This window comes from Colletotrichum fructicola (genome assembly GCF_000319635.2).
Source record: "Colletotrichum fructicola Nara gc5 chromosome Unknown KSG_Nara_v1_contig01, whole genome shotgun sequence".
Taxonomy (NCBI): Eukaryota; Fungi; Ascomycota; class Sordariomycetes; order Glomerellales; family Glomerellaceae; genus Colletotrichum; species Colletotrichum fructicola.
In genome coordinates this window covers 5,390,223-5,415,884 of record NW_027094051.1, presented here as the reverse complement: position 1 = coordinate 5,415,884, position 25,662 = coordinate 5,390,223, and the positions used below count along the sequence as shown (strand labels likewise).

Genomic DNA, 25,662 nt, shown 5'->3' with positions numbered 1-25,662 from the left:
GCAAAGCTCAGACGGGTAGGTGGTAAAGGTAAGGAGCTGTTGTGGGTCTCGCGTGAGGTCATGGATGGCCTAGACAGTCAGCGACTCGATGAAGGCGACGTTTTGCGACGGGCAAGGCCATTTGACTTGGGACGATGGGGGCCCTTGATGACGGTGTGCGGCGAAAAGGGTCGAAGGAGCCCAAGGTGCAGGGAGGGTGCCAGCTCCAGGCAGCATTGAAGAGGACGGCGCGGGGTTTGACGATGTGTCTCATCGATATAAAGCGAGTGGGAGCTGATGCCGGTGCGAAGCCGCGAGGTCAGACTCGTTTGGACATGACATCTCGACGTGCGATATTTGAGCTGTCCCTCTAGAGCCTACTGAGGCCGCGTGTGTGAGTGCGCGAATATTGGCTGGGAAGCAGGCAACGAGAGGCGTGAGCTGAGTTGTCATGGACGGTCAGCCAGCCAGGCTACCTCAGTGAGCCAGCCGCCTCTTTCAGCCTGCTTGAGGTTACTTCGGGTGCGCCGCAAGGTACAAGTGCATCCGCGAAGCTGCAATATGCAGACTGGGCCAACGGTGGGGAGGGCGAGACGCTCGCGCCGTTGACGAACCGGCAATGTGACGGATGAGGTTTGTACTGGAAAATGAGTGAGGTTTGCGCCACGAACGACAAGAGAATAACAGAAGACGAAAAGGTGGTGGCGAGGCGTGGACAAATATCGCGGTCGGAAAAAAAAAACAGAGACGAGGATTTGGTGGCAGATGACAGTTTGGAGCTTAGACGGCAAGCTTGAGTACCTGAGGGCGGTACTGGAGAAGCTAGCCATGGAGGTAGGTACTTGAGCGTGAAGTATTGGTGGTAAGGTAGAGGCAGTGTTGGCACTGGAGTGGGAAACGGTAAAGCGCGGGAGAAGAGGTCGAGGATCCTGGTCCAATCAGGATAACAGCGTGGCCCCTGCAACTGGGGGTGATTTTTTGGAGAAGGCAGAGGGGAGCAAAGGGGAGCTGTGACCCGCGACGCGCATATAAACGGTGGGCATTCCCACTGCGAATCCATCGCCTTATGAAAGGAGCCCGCTTCTGCCCACCGCGAGGTCCATGTCCACAGTCCAGCTGCCTTACACCACCCGCACCGCCTGCCAAAAGCCCACACACCCGCTGGCCACACCTGCCATCATCACGGGGCCGTCGTCACCTTGACCTTCCGCCTCCGTCCAACCAACCGTCGCAAACACCGGGCGGACAGCAGCCAGCGCAGAGCAACTGCACCTGCGACTGCACCTGCTGCCATTTTGCCTGGCAACTGCCTCCTGCCGCCTGCCGTTCGTGCCTGCCTGCCAGTCCGCCAGAGGGAAGCAAGCAAGACATCACGCCGCGCCTGCGTTGGCCTCACTGGCCCATCTTGACGACATAACACGCCCATTCACACGTTTCATCACCTCTTTTCCTTCTTGTCTCTCTTGCAGCCGCCAACAACACCTCACTGGATCACGGCCGAACATACCGCTGCCCCGCACCTCACGCCTGACCGCACCACGACCTGCGCGCCCACCGCCTCCTGCCCAGCACCCCCGAACCCAGTGCAGTTGCATCCTGGTTCGCCTCTCACACCGAAACCTTATCGTACCGAAGCTGCCATATCGCCAAAGTCTTTCCTGACTCAGCGCTCGGGCCCAATCGCGACTTCTCCATTTCATCGACGAGCTGTGTCTGTGTCGAGAGTGCGTGTTGTCGCACAAACAGACCTCTTGTCTCACGGCCACGCCCTCTTCAGCCACGACTTCCCGTCGCTTCGAGCTTCTGGTACTGTCTGCATCCATTAGCCTTACCACAAACACGTTGTTGCCTGCTTCGAGGCCCGGAGACGTCTTTCCATCAGGTTGCTCCTCTCACTTTGAGGACTGAGACTTGAGTCGCGAGAAGGCTCCTTCTGCCTGCTTGTCTGCCCTGGTCGTAACAGCAACCTGGCGCTCTTGTCGTGTGTCTGTATATCAGAGAATGTGGGAGCTTATCGGCCTTCTCAGACGTGCCTTGCTCTTCTCTGTCTTGTCGTGACTTGCTTGTGTACTTCAGCCCTGCCCATCACCTTGGCTCAGGCTGACTTGCACGCAGCTCACACTGGGACATCTTCCCCTCCACACGCACACAGGCACGCATCTCCATCCTGTCTCGTTCTGCATGTCATCCGCGAGTCGAGCCTACAGCATCTGTACTGCTTCTGCCTCGTTCACTGCCACCACCAAGGCGACACTGCATTAGCCCCGCGTCCCAAGGACACCATCCCGTCTCACGCATCCCAGCAGACGTAGCGCTGGGACAAGCTGTCACTGCCTCAGTGCCTATACATACCGCACGCGGTAGCCAGGCTTAAATCAGACTCCGGGAAACACGGAACGATTGCCTTGGCCGGTCCCAGTCTATATCCCAGTCCAGTCAGTTGTTTATACCACTGACGAGCATACGCCCACGCACACAAGGGATTGCTCGCGTTGAGAGACGCAAGTCATTGAAGGAAACCACCCAAGCCGAACGAGAGGGGAAGCAGGTGCTTTTTGTTCTCCAAGAAATCATCCACCCCCCTGTTCCTCGCTTAATCATCCTGTCTCCGCTCCCACGCTGCCATAGGCGGTTCTTGGACACCCTTGGCCATTGCACCCCAACCCGACCCAGCCAAGTCCCCCCCCCCCCCCCCTGCCATTCGTCCTCCACTTTGAGGGACGAAAAAAAAAATAGCGGCCTTCTAATTTTTCCAGAACAGCGCCAGAGCAGGACCTACCTAGCCGGGAGAGGGAGAGGGAAAAAAAAATAAAAATGGCGGACGACACTGCCTACGCTCCCAAGTCGCCAGACCTCTCTTCCTTTTATTCGGCAGCACCCGCCCCGCCTACACCTCCACAGCACAATCTGCAGCACCAGCAGCAGCACCTGGACCTGAGCAAACTGCAAACTTCAGGACCTGCGCCGCCGGTATATGAATACTCCTCGTCCCCGTCGCGCGCCTACCAACCTCACCAGCCGACTTCTACTCCTGTACACATCAAACACGAGCAGCCCCACTACCCGTCCTCTACGGCATTCAAGTCCGAATATTCCTCTTATCAGCCACCCGTGCAGCAAATCCACCCGCACCACCAGCACCACCACCAACCGCACCAGCAGTACCTGTCGCCGCAGTACAACCACCAGCCGCCGCAGCCACCACCACAGCAACAGCAGCAGCAGCCTTCTCCGCAGCAACCCCCACCAAGCCCATATGGGCAGCAACCCATCAAATATCAAGATCAGCATCAACTCCAATATCAACCACCAACACCCCAGAGCCACCAATACGTAGAGAAAAAACAGTACGGCACAACGCCCAATCTCTACGACATTCCGTACAACCCAAATTCCGACAATCAAGCTTTGCCCCAGACACCAGGTTCTGCCACCATGCCTCCAAGGAAGAACACACAGTCGGCTCCCTCGCCGCCGCCAGTCGAGCCCTCTCCAGTTCGGACCAAGTTCCCCACTGCCAGGATAAAGCGCATCATGCAGGCCGATGAGGAAGTCGGCAAGGTGGCTCAACAAACACCCATCGCCGTTGGCAAGGCCCTGGAGCTATTTATGATTGCAGTTGTCAGTAAGAGCGCAGAGATCGCCAAGGAGAAGAACTCCAAGCGTGTAACGGCACAGATGTTGAAGCAAGTCATCGAAAGAGACGGCCAATATGATTTCTTGGCCGATATTGCCCTCAAGGTCGGCGACGAAGAGAAGAGGGGTGGCCGCTCCAAGGCTGACACAGAGAGTGAGGAGGAAATGGAGGTTGAGACGAAGAAGAAGGGCAAAGGTGGTCGCAAGAAGAAGGCCACGTGAGAAACTGTTTCTGCACATCGCATCGGGGTCGAGATTATTTGAATGACGAGAACTATGAAAGGGTTATGAGGACTGGCGTTGGACTGGCTAGCATCTACATCGGCGTTGGGTGACACAACGAAAAACTTGTCACTTGGGGGCAAAGGGTACACGGCACGGAGGAACTAAGCGCTGCTTCCTCATACTTGCATGCCATGGACGGCTTGTCTTCCTTGTATGCGCATTGGGCCTGTCGTTGGACAGCATTCACATTCACATTCACATTCACATTCACATTCACATTTTTAGAATGAAGAGATTATGTTGCGCTTCAAAATGATTCTCGCATGTGCTGCTGATACCGACTGACTTACACCGTGGGCCATCTGAAACTCACTTCTCACCAACCCGGCGCGGCACGGCACCTCGGCGGGGTCTCTTTGCTTGCCTCATGCTGTGAAATCAATGGGGGATAGGGGGCCAAGCAAGCTCGCAAATTTGTGTAATTATATCAAGATAATTTCATCTCATTCTCACAAGTCCATGGACCTCTCTGTCTCAAATCACCTACCAACTGTACATAATACGTCAGCTCTCAGGGTGAGCTCTCTCGCCCCGCCCCCTATGCACCTACGTCACATATGCATATAAGACGATACCCCGCCGGCAGGGGTCATCCACCTTGAGGTTCCAAGTTAGTAAGGTAGCTTCTCTGGCTCGGTGCCTCAGTCTCTGGGCAAATGTGTCTCGCCTCTCCAACTCCCGCAGGCGCCTACGGCTTGCGGAGTAAAGAAGGTAGCGAACTCGGTCCCAACGGACTGCGGCCCCTTTTTGTGTGAAGGTGGCCCCTAAAGTTCCGGTGCTCAGTCCTAACCCAGCCCGCAAGGTACCTTACAGGCATGGCAGGGCAGGCCAGGTAAGGTAAGGTACCTAGCAATTGCGGATTGAGCCCCAGTGTTCCCGGCGCTGAGCATGCTCATGCTGAGGTAACCCGGCGTACCTTAATTTGAAGCCCGAAAATTTAGGCACTTGCAACGGCGGGTCGTGCATGGCTGATGGGGCATTCCTCCCACCTTCCAAGTCACGCCCTCACATTAGTGGACAAATCGACCTCCCCAAATCCACGGCCGAGGAGGGAGCTACCTACAACTGGACTCCTTTAATACACCGACGAGCAACCGGCCACCTCACCGCGTGTACCTACCCTACCTGTCCTTCCGCCGACTCGACTCGATCCATTGTCTTGCTTGCTGCTTCTGCAAATCTGCGTGCTGCTCTGCGCAAACCGACCTCCCAAACATATGAGCTTCTAGAGCCATGCGAAACCGTCCCTCTCGCTGCGAATCCCGTTCATGTCCATGATCAATGAGGCACCGAGCCTCACTGTACTTGCATCCTTCTTTCCGCTTCGTGGCGTAACCAATGTCGTGGGACCTGCTCAAGCGATTCCTTGAGTCCGACGTCTTCAACTCGAACCCCTTTCTCTCCGTCTCCTACCTATCGTGAGCTCTTTCCCCCTCCTCCCGCCATCTCCAAGTTGTCGCAGCGTCCGTTGCGCCCCCAATTGGCGCTGACACATGACGTCGGACACTCAAAACTGACTCCTTTGTGATGCAGCCGGTATGCCGACCATGTGGGAATTCACTATGTCCTTTGCAACAAGCTGCGACGATTCCCTTACGAGGACATTGAATTCTTCTTGCCGCAGCTATGCCACCTTATAATTAGCGTCGACAATGAGTCCATGGCCCTGGAGGAATTCCTCCTGGACCTGTGCGAGGAGTCTGTGACTGCCGCCCTCCTTGTGAGTTACCCTCTGTCAACCCATTGCGCCTCGATGGCTTGTCTAATGTCACTTTCTAGACCTTCTGGCTCTTCCAAACCTACCTACACGACCTATCATCCAATCCTCAATCCAAGTCCTTTCAAACGTGTCGTAGGGTGTACAACAAGGTGCAGCACATCGTATTCGGTCTCCCAGATGCCGCGCGGCATGACAAGATTAAGGAAAACATCCTGCCAGTTACGGTTCTTGCAAGCTTCGTCTTGGCCAGTGTCGCGGTCCCTCTCGTCCCGCATTGGGCGGGACCCCTCGCCGTTGCACAAGCCAGGAAGCCTCAACCATCCGACGACCTGATATCCAACTCGCAAACACAGGACAACAACCCCAAGGTGACACGATCCCAGACGGTGACGGCCGCGAGCAGCACAAGGTCCAAGCGTGCGAAAGATGGCGGGCGCATCACGAGCGCCCCGGATCTTGTGATTTCGAACTTGCCTCACCGGGCGACGGACCCGTCGCCAACGCCGTCGCGGCAGGGTTCATCGGGCTCGAGGACTCCAGTAGAGGTCAAGAGGTTACCGTCACATCTCGAGATGAAGAACGCGGACGCCCGACTTAGTTCATCCTCGCTGCCTCTTCCCGAGCTGCGGTCTCCACGGTTGGCCATCACCCGGCCCGCAACTCCAGTGTCTGCAGGACTCCCGCCACGACCGAACGATGCTCTCAACAGGAGACATTCTCATCACTTCAAGAGCAGTGCCGCCGGCGCCGAATTGACACCTTTACAGAAGACGAGGCTTTTGCGACAACACTACTTCAGGTGCGAGACGCAGTTTTTGACGGCGCTCGAGGGGATTTCGAACCGGCTAGTCATTGTGCCGAAGCCTGCCCGCCTCAGCGCGCTTCGCGCGGAGCTGGCTCTCATCGCACAGGATCTTCCGGCCGAGGTGGATGTTCCAGTCATCTGCCCCCCGACGCTTGTTGATGGCTCTCCGGCGAAGAGTAGACACCATCGAATTGTGCGCTTGAACCCGGGGGAATCAACAGTTCTTAATAGTGCGGAGAAGGTGCCATATCTACTTATGGTTGAGGTGCTAAGGGATGACTTCTCATTCGATCCAGAGACGCCAGACAACAAGAGGCTTTTGTCGACTTTGCTTACGGAGCAGGGCACCAATCGACGCATCTTCGACCTGTCTGACTCGCCGCGCATACTCATCGCGCCTAAAACTCCGGAGCCCGTCATCGACAGTGTGTTCGAGCCCATTTCCGGCGACCTGGGAAGCTCTCCTATGCTGAAGCCATTCGATGAAGATCCATCTTCGAAGTTCCAAGTCAAACAGGTTTCGCCGGCGCAACCACAGCGTCTCCCAAGCGGCACTACCACGATGTCAAGTACAATTTCCGACAACATGACCACTCCACGCAGCTCAGGCGCCTCTACCTCGAGATCTAGCAGTCCCCCAGGCCCTCTCCGCAAGATGACGCTATCAGGCCGTGGTGCTCCAGCAGCCGAGCAGCCCGACTTTTCTGCGCTCGCGACGCATATGCGCACAGCCTCACAAATGTTGGCCCAGCTTGAGGCTACGAGCGGCAAGCGGCCAAGACATGAGGTGCAAGCTATCAGGGCAAAAATCATTGCGAGCATGCAGAGTCTGGAGGAGCAGAGCTTCGATATGGATGAGCAGGGTCCAACATTTGACACGATCATGGCCAAGGCCTCTACTGCGCAGGCGGCGCAGGCTGCTGCCGTTGCACAAGTAAATGCTGAGCCTGAGGTGGAGAGCGAATCACCTATTGAGCCAGGGGCCAATGCCGGTGCTGGACTGGCGAGAATGGAAAACGACATCAAGACCGGTGGTATCCAGACCAAGGGCGACCGTGACGATCCGAGCGCAGCAGTCTTTGGTGAAGCCTGGGAGGCCAAGAAGGAGCGTGTCCGCAAGACCTCACCTTATGGCTGGATGAAGAACTGGGATTTGGTTAGCGTCATCGTGAAGACGGGGGCCGATCTGCGTCAGGAAGCGTTCGCGTGCCAGTTAATCGACGTTTGCCACAAGATTTGGGTCGATGCGAAGGTTAATGTCTGGGTCAAGCTCATGCGCATTCTTGTCACGGGAGAATCGTCGGGCTTGATTGAGACGATTACCAACGGCGTCTCATTACACTCTATCAAGAGAAGTCTGACTCTATCAATGGAGGCGGGCCCGGGCCAAAAACGTCGATTCGCCACTCTCAGAGATCACTTTCTCAAAGCGTTTGGTGCCGCAGATAGCGAACCGTACAAGGCTGGAGTAGACGCCTTTAAGCGCTCGCTGGCCGCGTACAGTATGATATCATACATCTTGCAGCTGAAGGACAGACATAACGGTAATGTCCTGATCGACAGCGAGGGACACATCGTTCACATCGACTTCGGCTTCATGTTGTCCAACTCTCCGGGATCCGTTGGCTTTGAAGCGGCGCCTTTCAAGCTGACACAGGAGTACATTGAGGTGCTGGGAGGCATCGGATCTGATGACTACGAAGACTACAAGAAGCTCTGCAAACAGGCTTTCCAAGGTAGGTTACGTTCCACCAGGAGTGTTTGAACAAAGCTAACCTCTTCAGCCTTGCGGCGGTCTGCGGATAACATCATTGATCTGGTAGCCATGATGGGACGTGACTCGAAGATGCCCTGCTACTCTGCTGGCGTAGCCCAAGCTACGCACAACCTTCGCCAACGGTTCCAATTGCAGCTCAGTGCGGACGAGGCGGAGCAGTTTGTCGAGACTGACTTGATCGGCAAGTCTCTCGGCAGTTATTACACGCGGCTGTAGGTTTCCTCTACTCTTGACACACGTCCAATTGCTAACGTCCGCCAGCTACGACACCTTCCAGTATAGAACGCAGGGCATCTACTAGATGGGTGATGATGGGACTTGGTCAACAACTCGTGCATTGGGGCATTGGCATGCATCTAGGCATCTGGGCGGCGTTGTGGTTGTATAGACGACTTGCTGATAATGAAGAGCCGAGGAATGATCTCTCGGGCACACATGACTCGATGGGGAGGCAGCGTTTTAGAGGTATAGCTTGCCTCTTGAGGAGATAGGATACCGAATAAGATGAATGATATCCATATGAAAAGTTTTTAGTACCTGTTCCGAGTGCCGTGCGTGCAAGTGAGGCTATGACCTATGGGCAGGTTGCCGCTAGTGAATGACGCTCAACAGCTATAGGATACTCGCAAACTGAGCATTTAGTATGTTTCGTATGTTTCCGAACGGGCTCTACCAGTCCTGACTCCAACAACGATGCGCGGCATGTTGTATCACAAACGGGAGGCATCTCAGACACTCGTACGTCTGGCAGTGAGCATTCTAAGAGTTATCTGTTCTCCTCTGGTCTCATTCCTGTAATGGCTCTAGGATGTTGGAGTCGCCGCGCTCGTTTTGTGTCGCCGACTTGGAATTTTGGCGAGGCGGATTGGGTTTCGCAGCATCGAATTACTTTTGGGGCAAGTTGTGCATGTCCATTCGCTCGCAGACCTCTCAGTAAGTTTGAATAGTAACTGGGAGGGAAATTCACCACATAGCAAGTGACACACGCACTCGTATTCTGTGCAGAGAATAGCCAACGCCTCGATGCGAACAGAAACGGTCCAGAGTCAACTTCGCTGTCACGCCTGTCGATCTCAGCCTGTTGGTCCTCCAGATTCTTGAACCAGCGCGACACGAGCCCCAAAACCTCCCAGAAAACCCCCATTTCCCGGCGTTGGGCCCGATTCAAGGTATCCATCAAGGTCAACTCGAAGGACCCCGTCGCTGTATGCACCACCATCTCTCACTCGTTCTTCTTCACGTCGCGAGTCACACTCCGAGCTGCTTCAAAGGCGCCTTCACTGCCAACCGCCTTCTCTAGTTGGCGTTTGATATGCATTGCATTGCTGAAAAGAAGGACTATTGACAGGTTAGCTCTAACCATCAGTATCGACAAACGAGAGGGATGGCATACGCGTTGGCACCACGACCCAGGGGCCGTTAAACCCGATGTAGTAGACCCAGAAGTAAAGGAACTCGGGTCGACTGTGAGATACGCCGTGGAGAAAGTACTCGGTCAAGCTGGTAGAGTAGTAGAGCACGACGCCGTACAGGTGGCCGACGCACATGATGATGGTCAACGGGTAGCGCAGGGTGCTCCTCTTTGCGATGGCAACCACGATGGACCAGCACAGCGGACCCCATACCGCCTAATTCCTGTTATTGACTATTCGCTCAGAGGTTGACACAGGGTTTCTTACCACGGTGAATCCTTCAACGCAGAGCATAAAAGAGTCGGATGTCAGGTAGCGTGAGTCGGACAGGGCGTATTCCTTCCAGAGCTGGCCGAAGAAAGTTTGCAGGCTTGCTAGGTTCTCATGGTAAAGAATGAAGTAGCCTGCAAGGGGATGAGATACTGATCAGAAATGATGCGATGGAAGATTGGGTTGTTACCTACCCTCGAAGAAGCAGTGAAGAACGCCGCCTGCGTCGTGTTAGCTGTTGTAAGCGCCGCAGCCGAGAGCCACTACGCACAAAGTGCAAACCAAGCGACGGTGAAGAGATCTGCTTTCGACAGAGCAGGGTAGGCTTTCCTGGCGCCCAGGACAGCCGCTCCAACGGCCAGAGCAAGAACGGCGCCGAAGGCGATGAGGAGGACGGGGATGGAGGTTTGGTTCGCGGTGTAGTGCAGGATTTGGGCGTCGACGGGGTAGTACGGATGTGCGGGAGCAGCCACGTTGGCCGAAAAGTCGACGGCCGGGTCATTCATGTTATGCGGGATGGACTCAGTCATTGCTGGCTACGTATATCTCGGTTTTGGGCTTGATTCTTGACGCGTGGCTGGCCGACAAAATTTGGTTGTGAGGATGCTGGAGGATCGATGTAACTCGGCGGTCAAGACGGTGGAAAATGACACCTAGGTGCCGGCCGAACCAATGGTCACAGCATATCCTTTCGGCCTGGTCTTAAAGTCCAATGCATTTTTCCTTCTAAACAAAAGGAGACCTGGTTATGTCAAATATTGAACTGGTTTCTCAGGCGGCTTGAAATCTCATAGAGGGCGGGAGTTATTGCTGGTTCCTCTCACACGCATGTCTGCTTTAGTTGCATCTCAGCTGCCCTTCTAAAAGACGGCGCCATTGAGAGGTGCCTGGCGCTGGCCTCCGGATAAAATACGTGCAAATTGGATCACTGAGAAGCCTGTTAGATGAGAGAAAAAGTTGTGAACTAAGGCCTAAGAGAAACAGTCTGCTTCACAGGTTAAGTACACGGTAGTAAATATTGTTTGCAGAGAATAGCGCACTTGAGACGAAGTTCTTGTCTCTCACTTCACCACGTTGATGGTTCTCTAGCACCTGTGTAACGTAACAACAGTTACCTTAGCGGCCGATTGGGGAAACCGGACCGCTGATCTTCCGCAGGCCGCCGCCCGTGTGAGGTGGATGCCGTTACCGCCAATTAGTCGACCTCGTGTTGCCATCTCCGTCAAGTCATCACCGTGGCTGTATGTGAGACGCACTTCTCAACCCCGCCGTCTGGTCTTTTCCCCAAATCACCGCACCCTCAGAGCCGCGACAGTCAACATGGGCGACGTTCCGGTCGAAGAAGCCCCTTTCCCGCTGACGGATGTCGATAAGTGGGTCCTCTCACAGACGGACGAGGAGTTCAAGAAGCATGACTGGGAGGAGCTCAAGGAGATTATTAGTGCGTCATATTTTTTGCGCTTTGGCTTGGTATCTTGAGAGTCTAATGGTCTACAGAGACGAACAAGCTGGAGGTTCTGAAGCGGAAGCCCTCAGACCTGCGTCGATACATGAAGTGGACGGCCGAGACCAAGGCCGAGTATGGTTCCATGACCAAGTACCTCCTCGTGAACCGCCTGCCAAAGACCTGGGGCGAGCCGCCTTTCACCCCCAAGTCGCTCGTTCCCTTTGAGGATCCGTCCGACTACCGAGTCCTTGTCAACGACTGGCCGTACGGACTTGACCCCGAGATCACCCATATCGTGGTCTGGTCGCGCACCATCATCCCTACTGATGCAGTGACGGGAGACATGACGCCAGAGAGCAGGCGCATCACCCAGAGATTTGTCGAAAAGTACTTTGTTGAAAGCTTAGGCGATGGTGGAGCAGACAGAGTTGTCTGGTTCAAGAACTGGGTTGCTTTGCAGAGTGTGCGGGCTCTTGAGCACATCCATGTTTTGGTGAGAAATGTAGACGCAGAGGTCATCAAGAAGTGGGCCGAAGAGCAGCCGTGGCATAGACAGAACTGAGCGGATAGACCCGGTAGAGATGAATAGACACCATATCAGCCGTCGAGCTGCTGGAATAGACTTTCAGTCAAGTTATGCCGCACGGCGCTGTTTGCGGTTGGCGGGCACAGGAGCTTCGTTGTTGCCAGCACCCTGCATACCTTGGGCCATTCTCTTGCCAGCTCCGAGCAGACCAACTCCAGCGTAGGCGCCGTATGCCGGGACGGCGAGCCACAGCAGCCAGCCCCAGTTGCCGAACAGGATGACGAGAACAACAGATGCCCAGGTGACCCAGACGACGTCAAACATGTACTCAGTCAAGCCGGCGGCTGCCAGGTCCTCACCCGAGGCCTTAAGGCTTCCTCCCGCATCGTACTTGGGACGTCCCGCGTTCTCGAGGACGAACTCGCAGATCAAGGCGGGGGCAGAGAGGAGAATGAACCAGAAAAGAGACCTCGACTTGATCAAGAAGTGGAACAGAAGAAAGCTGACATTGACAATGGCAGAGCCGATGTGCAGGTTGTTCAGGGCGGCGGCGTTGGACTTGGCCCTATCCTTCTTTGCCTTTTGCGCCATGTCGACGGTTGGCTGTGTCGAGGTTGCTGCGGGTCGATTTTCGGAAAGGTGAGGAATGGTTAGTGCCGTCGAAGGGCACAAGAAACGCAGTTGAGGTCAATTGAGTTGGTCAATGCCCCGGCGCAAGGTGGCACGAATGTGAATGAGGACCGGTACGTTCCTGAGGATGAAGACAGGTTGCGTGCAAACGGTGTTGAGGCTGAAGGATGCGAGTGACGAAATTCCACAAGTGAAGTGTGGCTCAGGCGTGGGATCCAATGACAGTGCACTAGGTACGGACGGCATCAAGTGGATCTCCAACTGCTGAGAAGACGGTGCACCGCCTGGAAGGGAAGAAGAGGTGGCGGGTGGATGTCTCTGGCGCAAGACGCCGGTCGGGTGTCCGTACCTCAGGTAGGCACTCCGTGGGGGGGCTGGCGAGTGACGACAGGGGGTTGGCAGGCAGAAAGGCCGCTGAGTGGGCGCTTGTTCCTGTTGCTGGGCGAGGTGATAGCGGTCGCTGCGGTATCGCGTGAGCCAATCAGGGCCGTCGCACCACAACACCACGCGCGACGGGAACTGAAAGGAGAGGGAAACGCTGCCGTCAGGTCAACACGGCACGGAGGGAACAGGAATAGCAACCTGACATTGTCCATCTTAGACAAGGTCCCTGACCTGACCTGAACTGACCTCACCTGAGGTGACACCTTCACGACGACGGGACTTGCCCTTGTCTCTCTGCTCTCGTCTTCCCTCCTCCCGCCATCCCACGGCTGGACGTCTGCCGCTGTCTCCGCCCACCACCTACCTGCCTGCCCCCTCCATCTTGTGGTGTAGTGACTCTAGCTTGCCTTAGGTAGTTTCTGGTCTTTGGTCTCCCAGCTTCCACCCCTCTTCCTCTGTCAACACCTTTTCCTTCCTTCCTCCTCTCGTTCCGTTCAGTGCGCTTCGTAGCCACGTTTTTTCTGCAAGACGCGACCCAGTCAGCCAAATGGCCTGCCGTCTCTTCTTTGGTTGCTGCGAGGAGTGAACAACGCAAAAGTTTGGACAGAGTTCTCCGTTCGTTGTTACGTCGACTTGCAACGCCCCCCAGAAGGGAAACCCAAACAAATTCACGGGACCCACCACAACGGCCTTTCCGCCTCGACAGGCCCAGTAACAACAGTACCAGCAACAGAGAAACACCACAATACCCATCGCTACCAACGTCGCTTGTTTTCAGCATTTACGGCGCCAATTCATCTCCAGCGGCCATTCATTACGGCTCTTAATTGTTAATGCCTTCAATAAGCCGAAACGATTCGACCGCAGTCCCCTTATTGCTCCTCTAGCCCTGAGGCTCCGCGCGACCCCCAACCTCGAAATTCACGGACGCAACTTTTTGCGCTTGCACAGAAACCACCATCCAAGCTCGCCAGAGCTCAACCACGCTTGCCAACCCTAGCCGCCCGCCCTCCCGGGACGCTGGCCACCCAGATCGACTTTCCAGCCATCCTACCCGACGACTATTTACGACTTGCGCGCGATCCCATGGCCACAATCTCTTGTCGACGGTAACCCCCTCCACCGAGCCGCCTGCATCTCTTCACCACGCCGTGAGAATGGCGCCCACCAGCGCAGCCATCACCGGCCTGCTGCGTCAGGTCATATACTATCATGTCGACCATCATACCTACGATAACGCCCTATTCTTCGCCGAACGCCTGAATGCCCAGGACCCTAAGTCGAGTGAATCGGCTTACCTGTTGGCGCTTTGCCATCTTCGTCTTGGCGATGCGAGGACTGCCTTCGAGGTCAGCAGGCCGTCTGCCTCTCGAGGCTCCAACCTGGGCGCCGCCTGGATTTTTGCGCAGGCTTGCCTCAAACTAGAACGATACAAGGACGGCATCAACGCGCTGGAAAAAGCGCGAGAGAAGTGGATTGGCAAGACGAACCTGGGCAAACATACCACAACAACCCGATCACTATATCCGGACGAAGCTGCGGTTTTGTGTCTGTTAGGGAAGCTGTACCGTGCATACGACGACCGCCGAAGGGCGATCGAGTGTTTTGAGAATGCCGTCAGGGTCAACCCCTTCATGTGGGACGCTTTCCAGGCTCTTTGCGACATGGGCGTCAACGTCAGGGTGCCCAACATCTTCCAGGTCACCGATTCACTCACCCATAGCTTCGACCAAGACCCCAGTGTGGTTCTCCAGGAGCCCAAGGAGGGCACATCAAACTCGTTTGAACCCAAGAAGCACTCGGCCCGGACTATGATGGACTCATCAGATCCTTTCAACCTTCACCGATCCTCGACATACCAAGACATGCCCTTTAGTGCCAACGTTTTTGCTGCCGAGGCGGAAGAGAACGACTTCATGTCGAAAATCACGGCGGCAAAGGCGAGACTGGCACCGCCAGCCACGGCGAATGGCGAGTCCGATCTTATGGAGACACCCACCGGTCCCGTATCGATGCCCGAGGTTCCGACACTGCGTAACTTCGCTGCTGAACCACCTCAAGCGCCACCACGGAGGACACGGACGGCGCAGGCCGTGGAGCCAGGCTTCCTGGAAGCACCTCCGAAGATGAGTTACAGACTAGGTGCCAAGAGAAGCACTAGGAGTCAAGATAAGGACCAAACCGTCGAGTTGCACTCTGACACCGGCACCGGTCCCGGAATCTTGCGGACAGCAGCACCCTCGGAACGAAAGAGGACAGTCTCGGGGCACCCTGTTCAGTCACGACAGCATTCCGAAGAGGTCAGCGCTCCCACGCAAAGGAGGAGCGCAAGGTTAAATATGAACATGTTTCACAAGCCGTCAGTTACCAAGGCGAACTCGGGCGCTGCCACAATCAGCGGTGGGACTCGCGAGTTGAAGAAGGCTAGACCCCAAATCTCTCGAATCATGCGGCCTGGCTCTAGTGGCTCCAGTGTCGGTAGGGTCGTAAGTGGCAACCGGAAGCCCATTGAAGATAACGGCATGGACGTCGACCACGCCGAGACCACTCGAGTACGGGAGCCTCACGCGACCCAGCATGCTGCGCCAAGAGCTGCTCTTGGGGAGCCCGACAACGTCAAGATTGAAGAGGCTTTGAAATGGATTATGGACTTGCTCAAGAAGTTCGCCTCTGGCTACTTTGCACTTAAGCAGTTCAGATGCCAGGAGGCTCTGCATTCCTACAGCACTTTGCCCCGCAGTCAACAGGATACACCCTGGGTTCTGGTCCAGATGGGTAAGGCGCACCACGAGCAAGGCTCGTACAAGGAGGCCGAGAAGTTCTTCAGAAAGCTGCGTGTTGTGGCTCCAACGCGAATGGAAGATATGGAAATCTACTCAACCATTCTTTGGCACTTGAAGCGCGAGACAGACCTCTCTTTCCTGGCCCACGAGCTTGTTGATGCCGACTGGGACTCGCCTCAGGCCTGGTGTGCGTTGGGCAATGCCTCCTCTCTTTCCCGAGACCACGAACAAGCACTCAAGTGTTTTAAGCGGGCTACGCAACTAGATCCAGGTTTTGCGTACGCCTTCACTCTGCAAGGCCACGAGCACGTCGCCAATGAAGAGTATGAAAAGGCGATGGCGGCCTTCCGCCGCGCCATCGCTGCCGACAAACGTCACTACAACGCTTACTTTGGCATTGGTGGTGTGTACGAGAAGCTGGGCAGCTACGACAAGGCATACTCACACTTCCACACCGCTTCGATCATCAACCCGACCAATGCTGTTCTCATCTGTCGCATAGGAGGGATTTTGGAGAGGCAGAAGCAGATTCTTCCGGCGCTCCAGTTCTTCAGCAAGGCTGTGGAGCTAGCGCCCAAGGCTGCGATGGTCCGGTATCGGAAAGCCCGCGCACTCATGCTTCTCAGGCAGATAGATGCTGCGGAGAAGGAACTGTTGATCGTGAAGGACATGGCACCAGATGAGGCGATGGTGCACTTCCTTCTGGGCAGGCTGTACAGGAATGCCGGGGAGAAGCAGATGGCTGTACGCTGCTTCAGCAACGCGCTCGCTCTGGATCCAAAGGTATGCTATCCGCGTGTAGTGATGAAGTCCTTGGCTAACCACATCGATAGGCCAGCGTATCGATCAAGGAAGCGATCGAAAGCCTCGAGGAGGACATGAGCATGGAGGACTCGATGATGACATGAGTATATGGCATATGAGTTTCTTGGCTTCAATTCAGGGCTTGCCCTGCGAGGCAGAGAATAGCGATTTCTGCATTTTTAGGGGTTGTGCAAGTATAGGAGAAGAGTCTGGGTACGACGGAACGAGGCAAGTCCGCCAAGCTTGGGTTTAGGCATGGTATAACAGCACGATGACACGGATTCATGTTTATCGGCATGCTGCATGGCACCGGCGTTTGGGAAAGCAAAGCAGGGAGAGCATACTGGCTTAGGAAGGACACACTGTGTCCTCTTGTATAGTAACGGCCTCGCGTTGACCAGGTTCCTCGGTAGATAGGTCGTGACGAGAAAAGTAATGCATCACTATTCGCGACACCTCACGACGCTGTGTTGGCATTCTTGCTACGTTTGCTGTCAATCACAGAGGCTGACGTGACGGCCTGTTGTGCGAGCGGGTGCTGGAAAGCGGGCCTCGGCAGCGGCTTACGAGAGATGATAAGAATGGCTCGCGCTATGCTTATCGATATAGTTAGCCAGACCAAGTCTAGAACCCATTCGATCTGGTCTCCAGACCCCCATCTTGTTGCAGTGCAATCGACTTTCATCCCAGTACGGACCAATGAATCCTATACTAGCCAAGGTACTCAACATTGAATCATTCTGAAGGCGCCTCATCACCTGTGTTTTCCAGAACGCGCCCACCTCAGATCGCAATTGTTGATCGATGGCCGATGGTGGGGGAGACTGAGACCCCTTGCATGAACTCAGTGGAGAGATAAAAATGCAGCCAATGAAAAATCAGTCCAGCGGCAGCGGAAAGAACTAAGCGGACGGCAGGCGGCGGGAGGACACCTGACGCGTGACAAGAGACCGGTCGCAAAGAGCTCGGTCCACTCAAAAAATCGCCCACACCCTGCATTGGGCAACTGGCCCAGCTGCGACTGCGAGCACCCCTGCCTGCTGCTCCAGCTGGTCAGAAAAAAAGGCGGTGCACGGGGCAAGTCGGGTGCCCCCATTGCAATTGACAACACAAGACCCAACGCGCCTGCTAAAACAACGCTTTGCAACAGGCCGCAAGTGACTTGCAAAATACGCGGCAAAAAATAGGGACCTTACCGTTTCGCTATTTTTCCAAAGTCCAAATTGGGACTAGCCTACTGATCCGGACCTGCCCCTGCTGCCACTGCACGCACCGCACCTCAGCGCACCACACAATCAGTAACCCGTCCCCCAGACTTGCAGCACCGCCTTATTTATTCCTCTCCCCCTCTTTCTCTCCATTCTCACTCCTCTTTTCACACACCCCAACGTATCCATCACCAAACAACGTCACCAACATCTCGTTCTCGAGACACAACTACATCCACTTAACTATCCACCTCAAACAACTTCATCAAAATGACTGGACGTAAGTAAACTTTTGCTTCCTTTTTCCATCGTTACCATCGTGGTGCTCGGTGCCGCTAGGTGCCGTGGCATACCCCGCGGCTGGGTGCCTACGGAGGCCCATCGGCATGCACCACCGCACCTGGACGCGTCGCCACGCATCTCAGGCCGCGTCGATACCAAGCGGCATCATCAACACAACTACATTGCATCTCGGACAATGTGCTGACCATCCCTGCAGGCGGCAAGGGCGGCAAGGGCCTCGGAAAGGGTGGCGCCAAGCGTCACCGCAAGATTTTGCGTGACAACATCCAGGGTATCACCAAGCCCGCTATCCGCCGTCTCGCTCGTCGTGGTGGTGTCAAGCGTATTTCTGCTAGTAAGTTCCCCTTGCTCTCCACCGAACCTACAGCAAGATCTAACAACCCCTCCAGTGATCTACGAGGAGACCCGTGGTGTCCTCAAGTCCTTCCTCGAGGGTGTTATCCGTGACGCCGTCACCTACACTGAGCACGCCAAGCGCAAGACCGTCACCTCCCTGGACGTTGTCTACGCTCTCAAGCGCCAGGGCCGCACCCTGTACGGTTTCGGTGGTTAAGCGTGTCATCACGACACGGTCCAGCTTTGTTTTGCGGCTTCTTGGTATCAAGCAGGCGGGAAAGCCGTTTGGCAAGGCTTGGTGCGGATGGTTCATTGGTCTTTCTCATCGGTAATGGGATATGGATACATCACGTTGATTTAAGGCGTTGGGGATCACACGAGACTCTGGGAATGATACTACTCGAGGCGTCGATAGGCAGACGCGTTTGTCTGAATGAAACAACACCGAAATGGTGACTTGAACATACCAAACCTATTCCACTGCGCATGAATCGTGACGCGTCTCATTGTTTACATATGTGAATTTCTCTAACTGGGCCGCCTGTGTTCTCCACTGCGTGTGCCTCAGTCTGGCTGCAGGCTGCAGGACCCCGGATGACTCATTGCGCCGAGTGTTCTCGCCTCTATCCCCGTTGGCATCGTGCTTCTGTCCATGTTGGTCTAGATATTACAGGTATTTCCTTCCTGCCGCTGCGACTCTTGCTCTAAACACTGGGCTCTTCACCTCCATGTTCAGCCTGTAAAATGGGCTCATTATCGCTTTAACCCAGTTCTCGTACACCTCCTGAAAGAAGTTCTTGATCGCCTCCTCCGTCGCAGGACTCGTCGGGTTGGCGCCGATGGCTGTTGATGATCGTGAAGATGCGGTGCTGGAAGGTGCAGATGGCTGGTGGAGTAGGAGGAACTTGACGTTGCCTGCCGTCACAAAACAGGAGACGTAGTTGTTGAAGAACTTGTCGACGACCTTGAGGTATCTAGGCAGAAATTCCATCGTCAGCATGTGCCAGGCGCATGATCACCATCAAAAGCCTCCATCCACCCCTGGACATACAATTGACCCTGTGCCCACTGAACCTCCTCCACGATGTCCAGACTGCTGTGCAGGATGAACTGGTTCAGATGGCGAATCTGCTCGTTGAAGCGCGACTGGCCGTCGCCGCCCTGCTTGGAGGTGCCGAACTCATATTCGAAGAGCGGGTTGTCTTGCGTGCCGACGATGGCGAAGTAGTACGACATTGTTCACCGCGACATCAGTGGGTCTCGCCGTGCTCTCGCTGAGTGAATTGATATTCTAGGCCCGCGGCGCAAAGCAGACGGCCTGATCGTATTCGGGGTTTTGTCGTCGTGGAGTGAGGATGTTCTCGAGCGATTCGGGATACTCTCTCTCGCTGGCCTTTCGCGCTCCTTCACCGAAGTCACTGGAGCACCCGGCGAGAGCTGCCAGCTAAGGTAGGCCCGCGGGGCGGACGGGCGGGCGACCAGTGGGAAATTCCGCGCGCGAATGGGAACCTTGCGCTGCGGCAGCCAATTTGGCCCCACTCTTTTTGGTGCGAGCTCCGAAATTTCCTAGAATCGAATGTCTGGCTTGCACAATTGACGCCCTCGAGCTGTTCGACTCCCGCCCCCTCCCTCGACGACGACTCATTCACGGCGAACCGCGTACGATTGAAAGGCCTACCTGTGAAGTAGCCGGAGAACGCCAGCGAAGCACCGACAGAAGACCGCCGTCACCGCCGTGGTAGGCAGGAGACACACACATACACACATCATGTTCGGGGCGTTCCGCATCACCTCGCCGCTGTCGGGCGGTCTGCTCTGGAAGATCCCCTGGAGGCTGTCCAAGTTCCAGAAGAGGAGGCACAGGCTGCGTCTGCGCGCCGTCGACGACGTCGTCTCTACGGTGGACGCGGCGCTGGCGAAGCAGGGCGAGACGGTTGCCGCCGTGGAGCGGTGGAAGGCGGAGATGCCCACCGAGGCGGAGATGCTGCCGAGGGACAAGTACACCATGTTCGACCGCAAGGAGAAGAGGTACCGCAAGGGCATTCACAGTATGTTGCTTCCCAACCAGCCTGCTTCGTTGTTCCGCAATGGGGTGTCTCCAAAGGGAGTGGCATGGCTAACTTTTGATATCTGCAGAGCTGCCCAAATGGACGAGAGTCTCTCAGAGATTGAACCCTCCCGGATACTAAACGACGACGAAGACGAATGCCGAATGTTTTGTTTGAATGGAGAGGACGTCAAGGGAGGGATAGAGAGGATCGTCGACAGAGAAGGCGGGCGCTTGTATGGTCCTTTACATATGGTCCTTTACACACTTGGCTGCTGCCAACGCTCTGTCGCGGGGAACAGCGAAGACGTGAGCTCTCGCTGCTTGTTGTAAATTATGCATGTATGTGGGTTCAAGAACAACCGCGTATGCTGCAAAAGCCATGTAGAATCACACGTGCTCAGAACGAGCACAAACTCCAATCATGTCCCGAATGATGTCAAATTGAGGGTATCGAATCCCGAATCCTGTTCCCGTGAAAGCATATTTACCCGCCTATATGGTATGTCAAAAAAACCCAATGCTTTTCTTATCTCTAATCTTCTCTTCCTCCCTCTCTGCCTTCTCTCTCTCTCAGAGATATGCGCGCCACAGTTTGCCGTGTCAGCACCACGTCTTACCGTCCCTCGTCATATTCTCCACCGCGGTCCTGGATGGCCCTTCCAAGTCCGCCTCTGCCCTCGTCGTAATCCTCGCGGTACTCGTCGCGCACCTGCCCGCCGCTCTTGCCGCGGCCGTACTGGCGGCCCTCCTCGAAGCCGGGGTCGAGGTCGGTGCGGATGACGCGCTCGTCGAGCTTGGTGCCGCCAATGTACTTCATGCAGTCGAGGGCGTCCTGGTGGGTGTAGTACTCGACGAAGCAGAAGCCGCAGGGGGTCTTGTTGAAGCGGTCGAGGCCCATAACGAGGCGCTTGATCTCGCCGCACTTGGAGAAGAGCTCGTACACCTGCTCCTCGGTCGTGTAGAAGGACAGGTTGCCGACGTAGAGCGTCGTGGCGTGGGCAAGGGGGTCCTCGGCGGGTTCGGCTGGCCTAGAGTCCTCGTCGTCGCGGTGGTCGTTCCTTCTGCGCTTGTTCTGGGGAGAGAGCGCTGGTGTTAGCATAGGAGATGGTGCAAGGGAAGAGTGAGAAGGCGTACCCTGCTGTGGTAGTATGCGCTCGGCCTATCGAGACGCTCTACTGTGTTTCTTACGCCGTACCGCATATTTGCAGCTTGTAGGGTTGTAGGAGATAGCAATTGGTTTGGTGTTGCGCAGGTCGGATCAATGTGAAGGATTGGCCGACAGTTTTGCTGGTTGAGATTGGTTCTGAGATCAATGTACTTGACGAGGTGAGGTACCTGAGGCAGGCTCCAGTTGCGCGAGAGTCCTCGAGTGCTCTGGATCTGGTGGTCCGTGCATGCAACCTCATGGGTGACCACGAAGGTCTACTTCCCGATTTCAACCACAGGTGAAGTAAGTTGAGTATAGCCATGTCGTTACTTAACTTCTTTTGAAACATCCTCGAACTGTTTATTGTTACACTTTCCGATTAGAGATTTAGAACTTTTAGTAAGAATATTATAGTCTTCCGGGGCCTCTGGCTCATTTTCACTTCTCATCGTAAAAGGCTTCGTAAAGAACCAATTTCTTCAAGTAACTTACAGAAATGCTCTGCTCTTCAGACATCGTCCGTCGTTCTTGTTAGGCAGCATCAGGCTGATGTTCTCAACTTCACTGCGAATTGCCGTGTTGTAAGTTTAAGCTTGCGCAACTGTGATTGGCTCAGCTCCGGAACAGAGGTGCTGGGTCAGCCCGGAGCTCAAAGTGGGTCTCGCTGCAGCAACCGCGACTTTCTCTGGATTTTTGTCCTGGAACATTTCAGCAACCAGCCATCAAAGACGTCTGGAAAAAATCGGCCGACGACCTCAGTATTCGACAGCGACCCTGAAAGGCCCACGAAATCGCGCGCAGCTGCAGACACATATTTCCGACATTCAAAAGGGTAACAGCCACGCAATGCCCAAAGTTAAGAGCTACACGGCTCCGTGGCTGTCCCATGGCCCCGGCCACAGCTTGTTTGCGCCGTCAACCGACTCCAAGGCGCTGAGCGCGCCTTCGCCGTACCCCAAAAAGAAGAAGACTGTCGGACCAAGGCGGACAATTGCTCGAAGAGGCACCGAAGTTTTTGTCGCGGTAGGCAAGGAGCTGCGATGGGGCGATTTAGCGTACCTGAAGGAGAAGTGGTCAACAAAGTATGGCCATCGTCGCATGGGCAGCCGTGTCAAGCGAGAGGAGTCGACGCAAACATTCGAGGATGCGATCCCCTCGACCGAGGAGGCCGCCACCGCGCAGGGTTTCCGCGTAGGTTATGGATACCAAGACGTTGGAATCAATCTCTAACATCTCGTGACAGACCATCAAGACGCCCGTCGCCGATGACATCCGGCAGCTCGTCATCTCCCCGAACTCCGACTACCTCGCCATCGTGACGACACACACCGTTCACATTTGCGTGGTTCCCGACTCATCCCACCTCACCGCCGAAGATACTAGTCCCCTGCGACCGAAGATATGGACACTTGGGCCTACTACCCACGTCACCTCGCGCGCGTCGGTCGCCTCGGCGATCTGGCACCCGCTTGGCGTCAAGGGATCCTGCTTGGTCACAGTCACCACCGATGCCATTGTCCGTGTTTGGGAGCTGTCCATGACCGATCGCTGGTCCTTCGACTCTCCTACTCTGTCTATCGACCTCAAGAAGCTCGTCGATGGCACAACACTTGATCAAGATTTCACGGCGTCCACTGCGGCCACGAATGCCAGCTTCTCGCAATACTCTCTGGAGATGCAGGTCGCATCGGCCTGTTTTGCTGGCCGTGGATCCGGAGGATGGAGTCCCATGACCCTTTGGGTAGCCATGAGGGAGGGTGATGTCTACGCTCTCTGCCCTCTCCTACCCCAGAAGTGGGCGCCGCCCCCAACTCTGATTCCGTCACTGTCTGTGTCCATTGTCTCCAAGGTGGCCGCTTTGGAAGACGATCCAGCAGTCTCGGAGATCGACAAGCTCCTTGCCCAGCAACAGCTCGAGTGGATGGGTGACTTGGACTCTCAGGAACCGCAAGTCATCGACACAGCACCGGGCGAGCAGCCGGTGGAAGTCTATACGCGCCCCTCCCGGCCCGGTGTTGTGCCGCGGCTGCAAGGCCCTTTCGACTTTATCGCCGATCCCGACAGCGAAGACTTTTACGACAGCTCGTTGACCGATATCATGGTCATCGGTAAAAAGGTTGACACGGAGGACCTCATGATGGGCGAAGACGAGGACTTGGATTTTGACGATGGGGACCAGGAGGGTCTTTCACTGTCCGTCGTCTGCTTGCTATCCAAGACTGGCCAGGTCCGAGTCTACCTAGACCTGGAAGGGATCGAGGCTCAATGGCTGCCACCACGCAACAAGTCGAGACTCGGACGTCTCCTGTCGGCGGCCGATTTGCCCAGTCTGCTGACTTTTCAATGCGTCGACACCATGGCACCAACCGAGATGAAGGTGGAGGACTCCTGGCCGACATTCTCGTCGGATGTCATGTCTCGGTACTCAATGTTTGTCACTTCGCATGCCGGCATTACCTTCCTCTCTCTGTCTCCTTGGATCTTTCGTCTTGAGGGTGAGCTTTCAGGCGAGTCGGAGGCAGGCTCAGACTTCCGTCTCGGCCTTCTCGTCAACGGACAGAACTCTATTCGGGACCGACTCTACACTCAGTCCTCGAACGATGTCACTGTGCCCCTCGCCGCGAGTGCCGCCATACGCGACCCTGATCTCGGGTACTTTCTCTTGTCAGCCACCCCGTACGAACCGGTCGCTCTGACTTTTGAGACACCCGAAGACGATTTTACCCCTATACGCCATGAGACGCCGTACGAAGAGAAGCCTGTCACGATGGAACCTTTAGATTTCTACGAGCCTCGTCCAGCCTTCCAGCCGTCTCATGCTTTTGAGCAGCAATCCGACCTCCCAGAGCTCATCAACAGGCTTCGAAGCTCACGTCACAAGACAATTGTAAACCAAGAGATTCGTTTGTCTCCAGTGACTCTGCAAATTCTCACAGACGCTCATCGCATCCTGGGCGAGGATACCTACCGCCTTGGTACTGCCGTTGCGGAGATTTTCCGCCGCTGCAGCACTCTGCAAGATGAACTTCGTGATCAGATTCAGAAGGCCAACGAGGTCAAGGAGAAGATTGATAAGATTGCGGGCAACGACAAGGATGGGGAGGGTGAAAGCGACGAAGCCAGATTCGAGCGGCGCATCACAGACGCGCAGGATCGCCAAAAGCGGTTGAATGAGAGGCTCGAGAGTGTCCGAAAATATGTCGGCAAGGCCGCAACTCGAGAGCTCAGCGCCAAGGAAAGAGCGTTTGTGGAAGAAGTCAAGAGCATGGAGGCCAGCGTGCTGGGATCATCAGAGGACAGTCCGAGAGCCAAGCAACAAAGATTGCTCAAGAAACGTTTCGAGGACGTGCAGCGGTTACGAGATGAACTGGTGGCCGAGGTGGAGCGGGTACAGAAGCCAGCCGACGGCACTGATGTCCAGGAGTCGCCGTCAAAGGCGTCGGAGCTCAAGATCCCGTCAGAGATCCGTAAGGCCAAGCTTCAGCAGGTCATGGGTCTACTGTCGCGTGAGACGGCTTTAGTCGAGGCTGTCACTTCGCGGTTGGAGCGTCTGCAGACATAGAATGGGGTAGCGCGGGGTTGATAGATAGGTAGGATGACAGGATACCATGCGTTTGTTACGTTAAACATCGTCTCAGGTTGTGTGCTCAAAGCAACATGAGTTCGTCACATCGCGGTTGAGCCCCAGGAAGCACAGGGCAAGCAACTAGGGTCAGGTGCCATCAGTTTTTGACTTCGCACAGGGCGACGAACCATGTGGTGAAGCATCATGGGCTTTCGTTTCAGTAGCACCGTTACCTGACTTTAAAGTCGATTCCAAGCGAAGACCTACTGACTCGGGCAACGACTGTCGTCGAGGCTGTGGCGCCCAGTTGCTAAGTATCGTCAATCGCAAGGAGATGCTGGCTAGATACGCCCGTAGCCTTGAGCCTGGCTGGTGGTCGTTGAAGTTGACGGAAGGATCATGTCTGAGTTGATCGTCGGGTGTCAGATCGACAGTGTGATTCTAGACTGACTTATCTGCAGGCGTCGGCCAATTGAACGAATTTGCCTCCCGCCTCGTTTGATCTCACCTATCACATCGACATCGGTCTTGCCTGCATATTGCATTCTGCAGCTAGGGTGCACACCAACACTAAAATCGTCCACTTTGATGCCCA

General features: G+C 55.4%; 11 protein-coding genes across 11 annotated transcripts; 7 read left to right on the top strand and 4 right to left on the bottom strand.

The window, feature by feature from the left end:
* Positions 1-2,793: 2,793 nt before the first annotated feature.
* Positions 2,794-3,837, top strand: DPB3-1 (DNA polymerase epsilon subunit C; the record flags this gene model as incomplete). Its single annotated transcript, XM_032034594.2, has 1 exon — positions 2,794-3,837. One exon carries the CDS (start codon positions 2,794-2,796, stop codon positions 3,835-3,837), a length of 1,044 nt encoding a protein of 347 aa, XP_031886498.2.
* Positions 3,838-5,238: 1,401 nt separating this feature from the next.
* Positions 5,239-8,503, top strand: PIKA (Phosphatidylinositol 4-kinase PIK1a; the record flags this gene model as incomplete). Its single annotated transcript, XM_032034593.1, has 5 exons — positions 5,239-5,318; positions 5,434-5,620; positions 5,680-8,161; positions 8,210-8,414; positions 8,464-8,503. 5 exons carry the CDS (start codon positions 5,239-5,241, stop codon positions 8,501-8,503), a joined length of 2,994 nt encoding a protein of 997 aa, XP_031886497.1.
* Positions 8,504-9,424: 921 nt separating this feature from the next.
* EBP (3-beta-hydroxysteroid-Delta(8),Delta(7)-isomerase) lies at positions 9,425-10,414 on the bottom strand (the record flags this gene model as incomplete). Its single annotated transcript, XM_032034592.1, has 5 exons — positions 9,425-9,540; positions 9,596-9,830; positions 9,882-10,018; positions 10,079-10,105; positions 10,156-10,414. The coding sequence occupies 5 exons, from the start codon at positions 10,412-10,414 to the stop codon at positions 9,425-9,427; spliced, it is 774 nt and encodes a 257-aa protein (XP_031886492.1).
* Positions 10,415-11,204: 790 nt separating this feature from the next.
* On the top strand, positions 11,205-11,893 carry GIG1-1 (N-acetylglucosamine-induced protein 1; the record flags this gene model as incomplete). Its single annotated transcript, XM_032034591.1, has 2 exons — positions 11,205-11,325; positions 11,382-11,893. 2 exons carry the CDS (start codon positions 11,205-11,207, stop codon positions 11,891-11,893), a joined length of 633 nt encoding a protein of 210 aa, XP_031886491.1.
* Positions 11,894-11,965: 72 nt separating this feature from the next.
* Positions 11,966-12,448, bottom strand: CGGC5_v001520 (SRP-independent targeting protein 2-like protein; the record flags this gene model as incomplete). The annotated part of the gene is made up of 1 exon (XM_032034590.1): positions 11,966-12,448. The coding sequence occupies one exon, from the start codon at positions 12,446-12,448 to the stop codon at positions 11,966-11,968; it is 483 nt and encodes a 160-aa protein (XP_031886494.1).
* Positions 12,449-14,028: 1,580 nt separating this feature from the next.
* Positions 14,029-16,562, top strand: bimA (the record flags this gene model as incomplete). Its single annotated transcript, XM_032034589.1, has 2 exons — positions 14,029-16,437; positions 16,488-16,562. The coding sequence occupies 2 exons, from the start codon at positions 14,029-14,031 to the stop codon at positions 16,560-16,562; spliced, it is 2,484 nt and encodes an 827-aa protein (XP_031886493.1).
* A 1,374-nt stretch (positions 16,563-17,936) lies between these two features.
* On the top strand, positions 17,937-18,522 carry hH4-1-0 (Histone H4; the record flags this gene model as incomplete). The annotated part of the gene is made up of 3 exons (XM_032034587.1): positions 17,937-17,946; positions 18,166-18,303; positions 18,359-18,522. 3 exons carry the CDS (start codon positions 17,937-17,939, stop codon positions 18,520-18,522), a joined length of 312 nt encoding a protein of 103 aa, XP_031886304.1.
* A 450-nt stretch (positions 18,523-18,972) lies between these two features.
* Positions 18,973-19,541, bottom strand: sedl-1 (putative trafficking protein particle complex subunit 2; the record flags this gene model as incomplete). Its single annotated transcript, XM_032034586.1, has 2 exons — positions 18,973-19,279; positions 19,357-19,541. 2 exons carry the CDS (start codon positions 19,539-19,541, stop codon positions 18,973-18,975), a joined length of 492 nt encoding a protein of 163 aa, XP_031886305.1.
* A 532-nt stretch (positions 19,542-20,073) lies between these two features.
* Positions 20,074-20,494, top strand: CGGC5_v001516 (mitochondrial 54S ribosomal protein mL60; the record flags this gene model as incomplete). Its single annotated transcript, XM_032034585.1, has 2 exons — positions 20,074-20,353; positions 20,442-20,494. 2 exons carry the CDS (start codon positions 20,074-20,076, stop codon positions 20,492-20,494), a joined length of 333 nt encoding a protein of 110 aa, XP_031886302.1.
* Positions 20,495-20,968: 474 nt separating this feature from the next.
* On the bottom strand, positions 20,969-21,555 carry Cbp20 (Nuclear cap-binding protein subunit 2; the record flags this gene model as incomplete). Its single annotated transcript, XM_032034584.1, has 2 exons — positions 20,969-21,427; positions 21,490-21,555. 2 exons carry the CDS (start codon positions 21,553-21,555, stop codon positions 20,969-20,971), a joined length of 525 nt encoding a protein of 174 aa, XP_031886303.1.
* Positions 21,556-22,348: 793 nt separating this feature from the next.
* On the top strand, positions 22,349-25,064 carry NUP82 (Nucleoporin NUP82; the record flags this gene model as incomplete). The annotated part of the gene is made up of 2 exons (XM_032034583.1): positions 22,349-22,693; positions 22,746-25,064. The coding sequence occupies 2 exons, from the start codon at positions 22,349-22,351 to the stop codon at positions 25,062-25,064; spliced, it is 2,664 nt and encodes an 887-aa protein (XP_031886300.1).
* Positions 25,065-25,662: the final 598 nt, after the last annotated feature.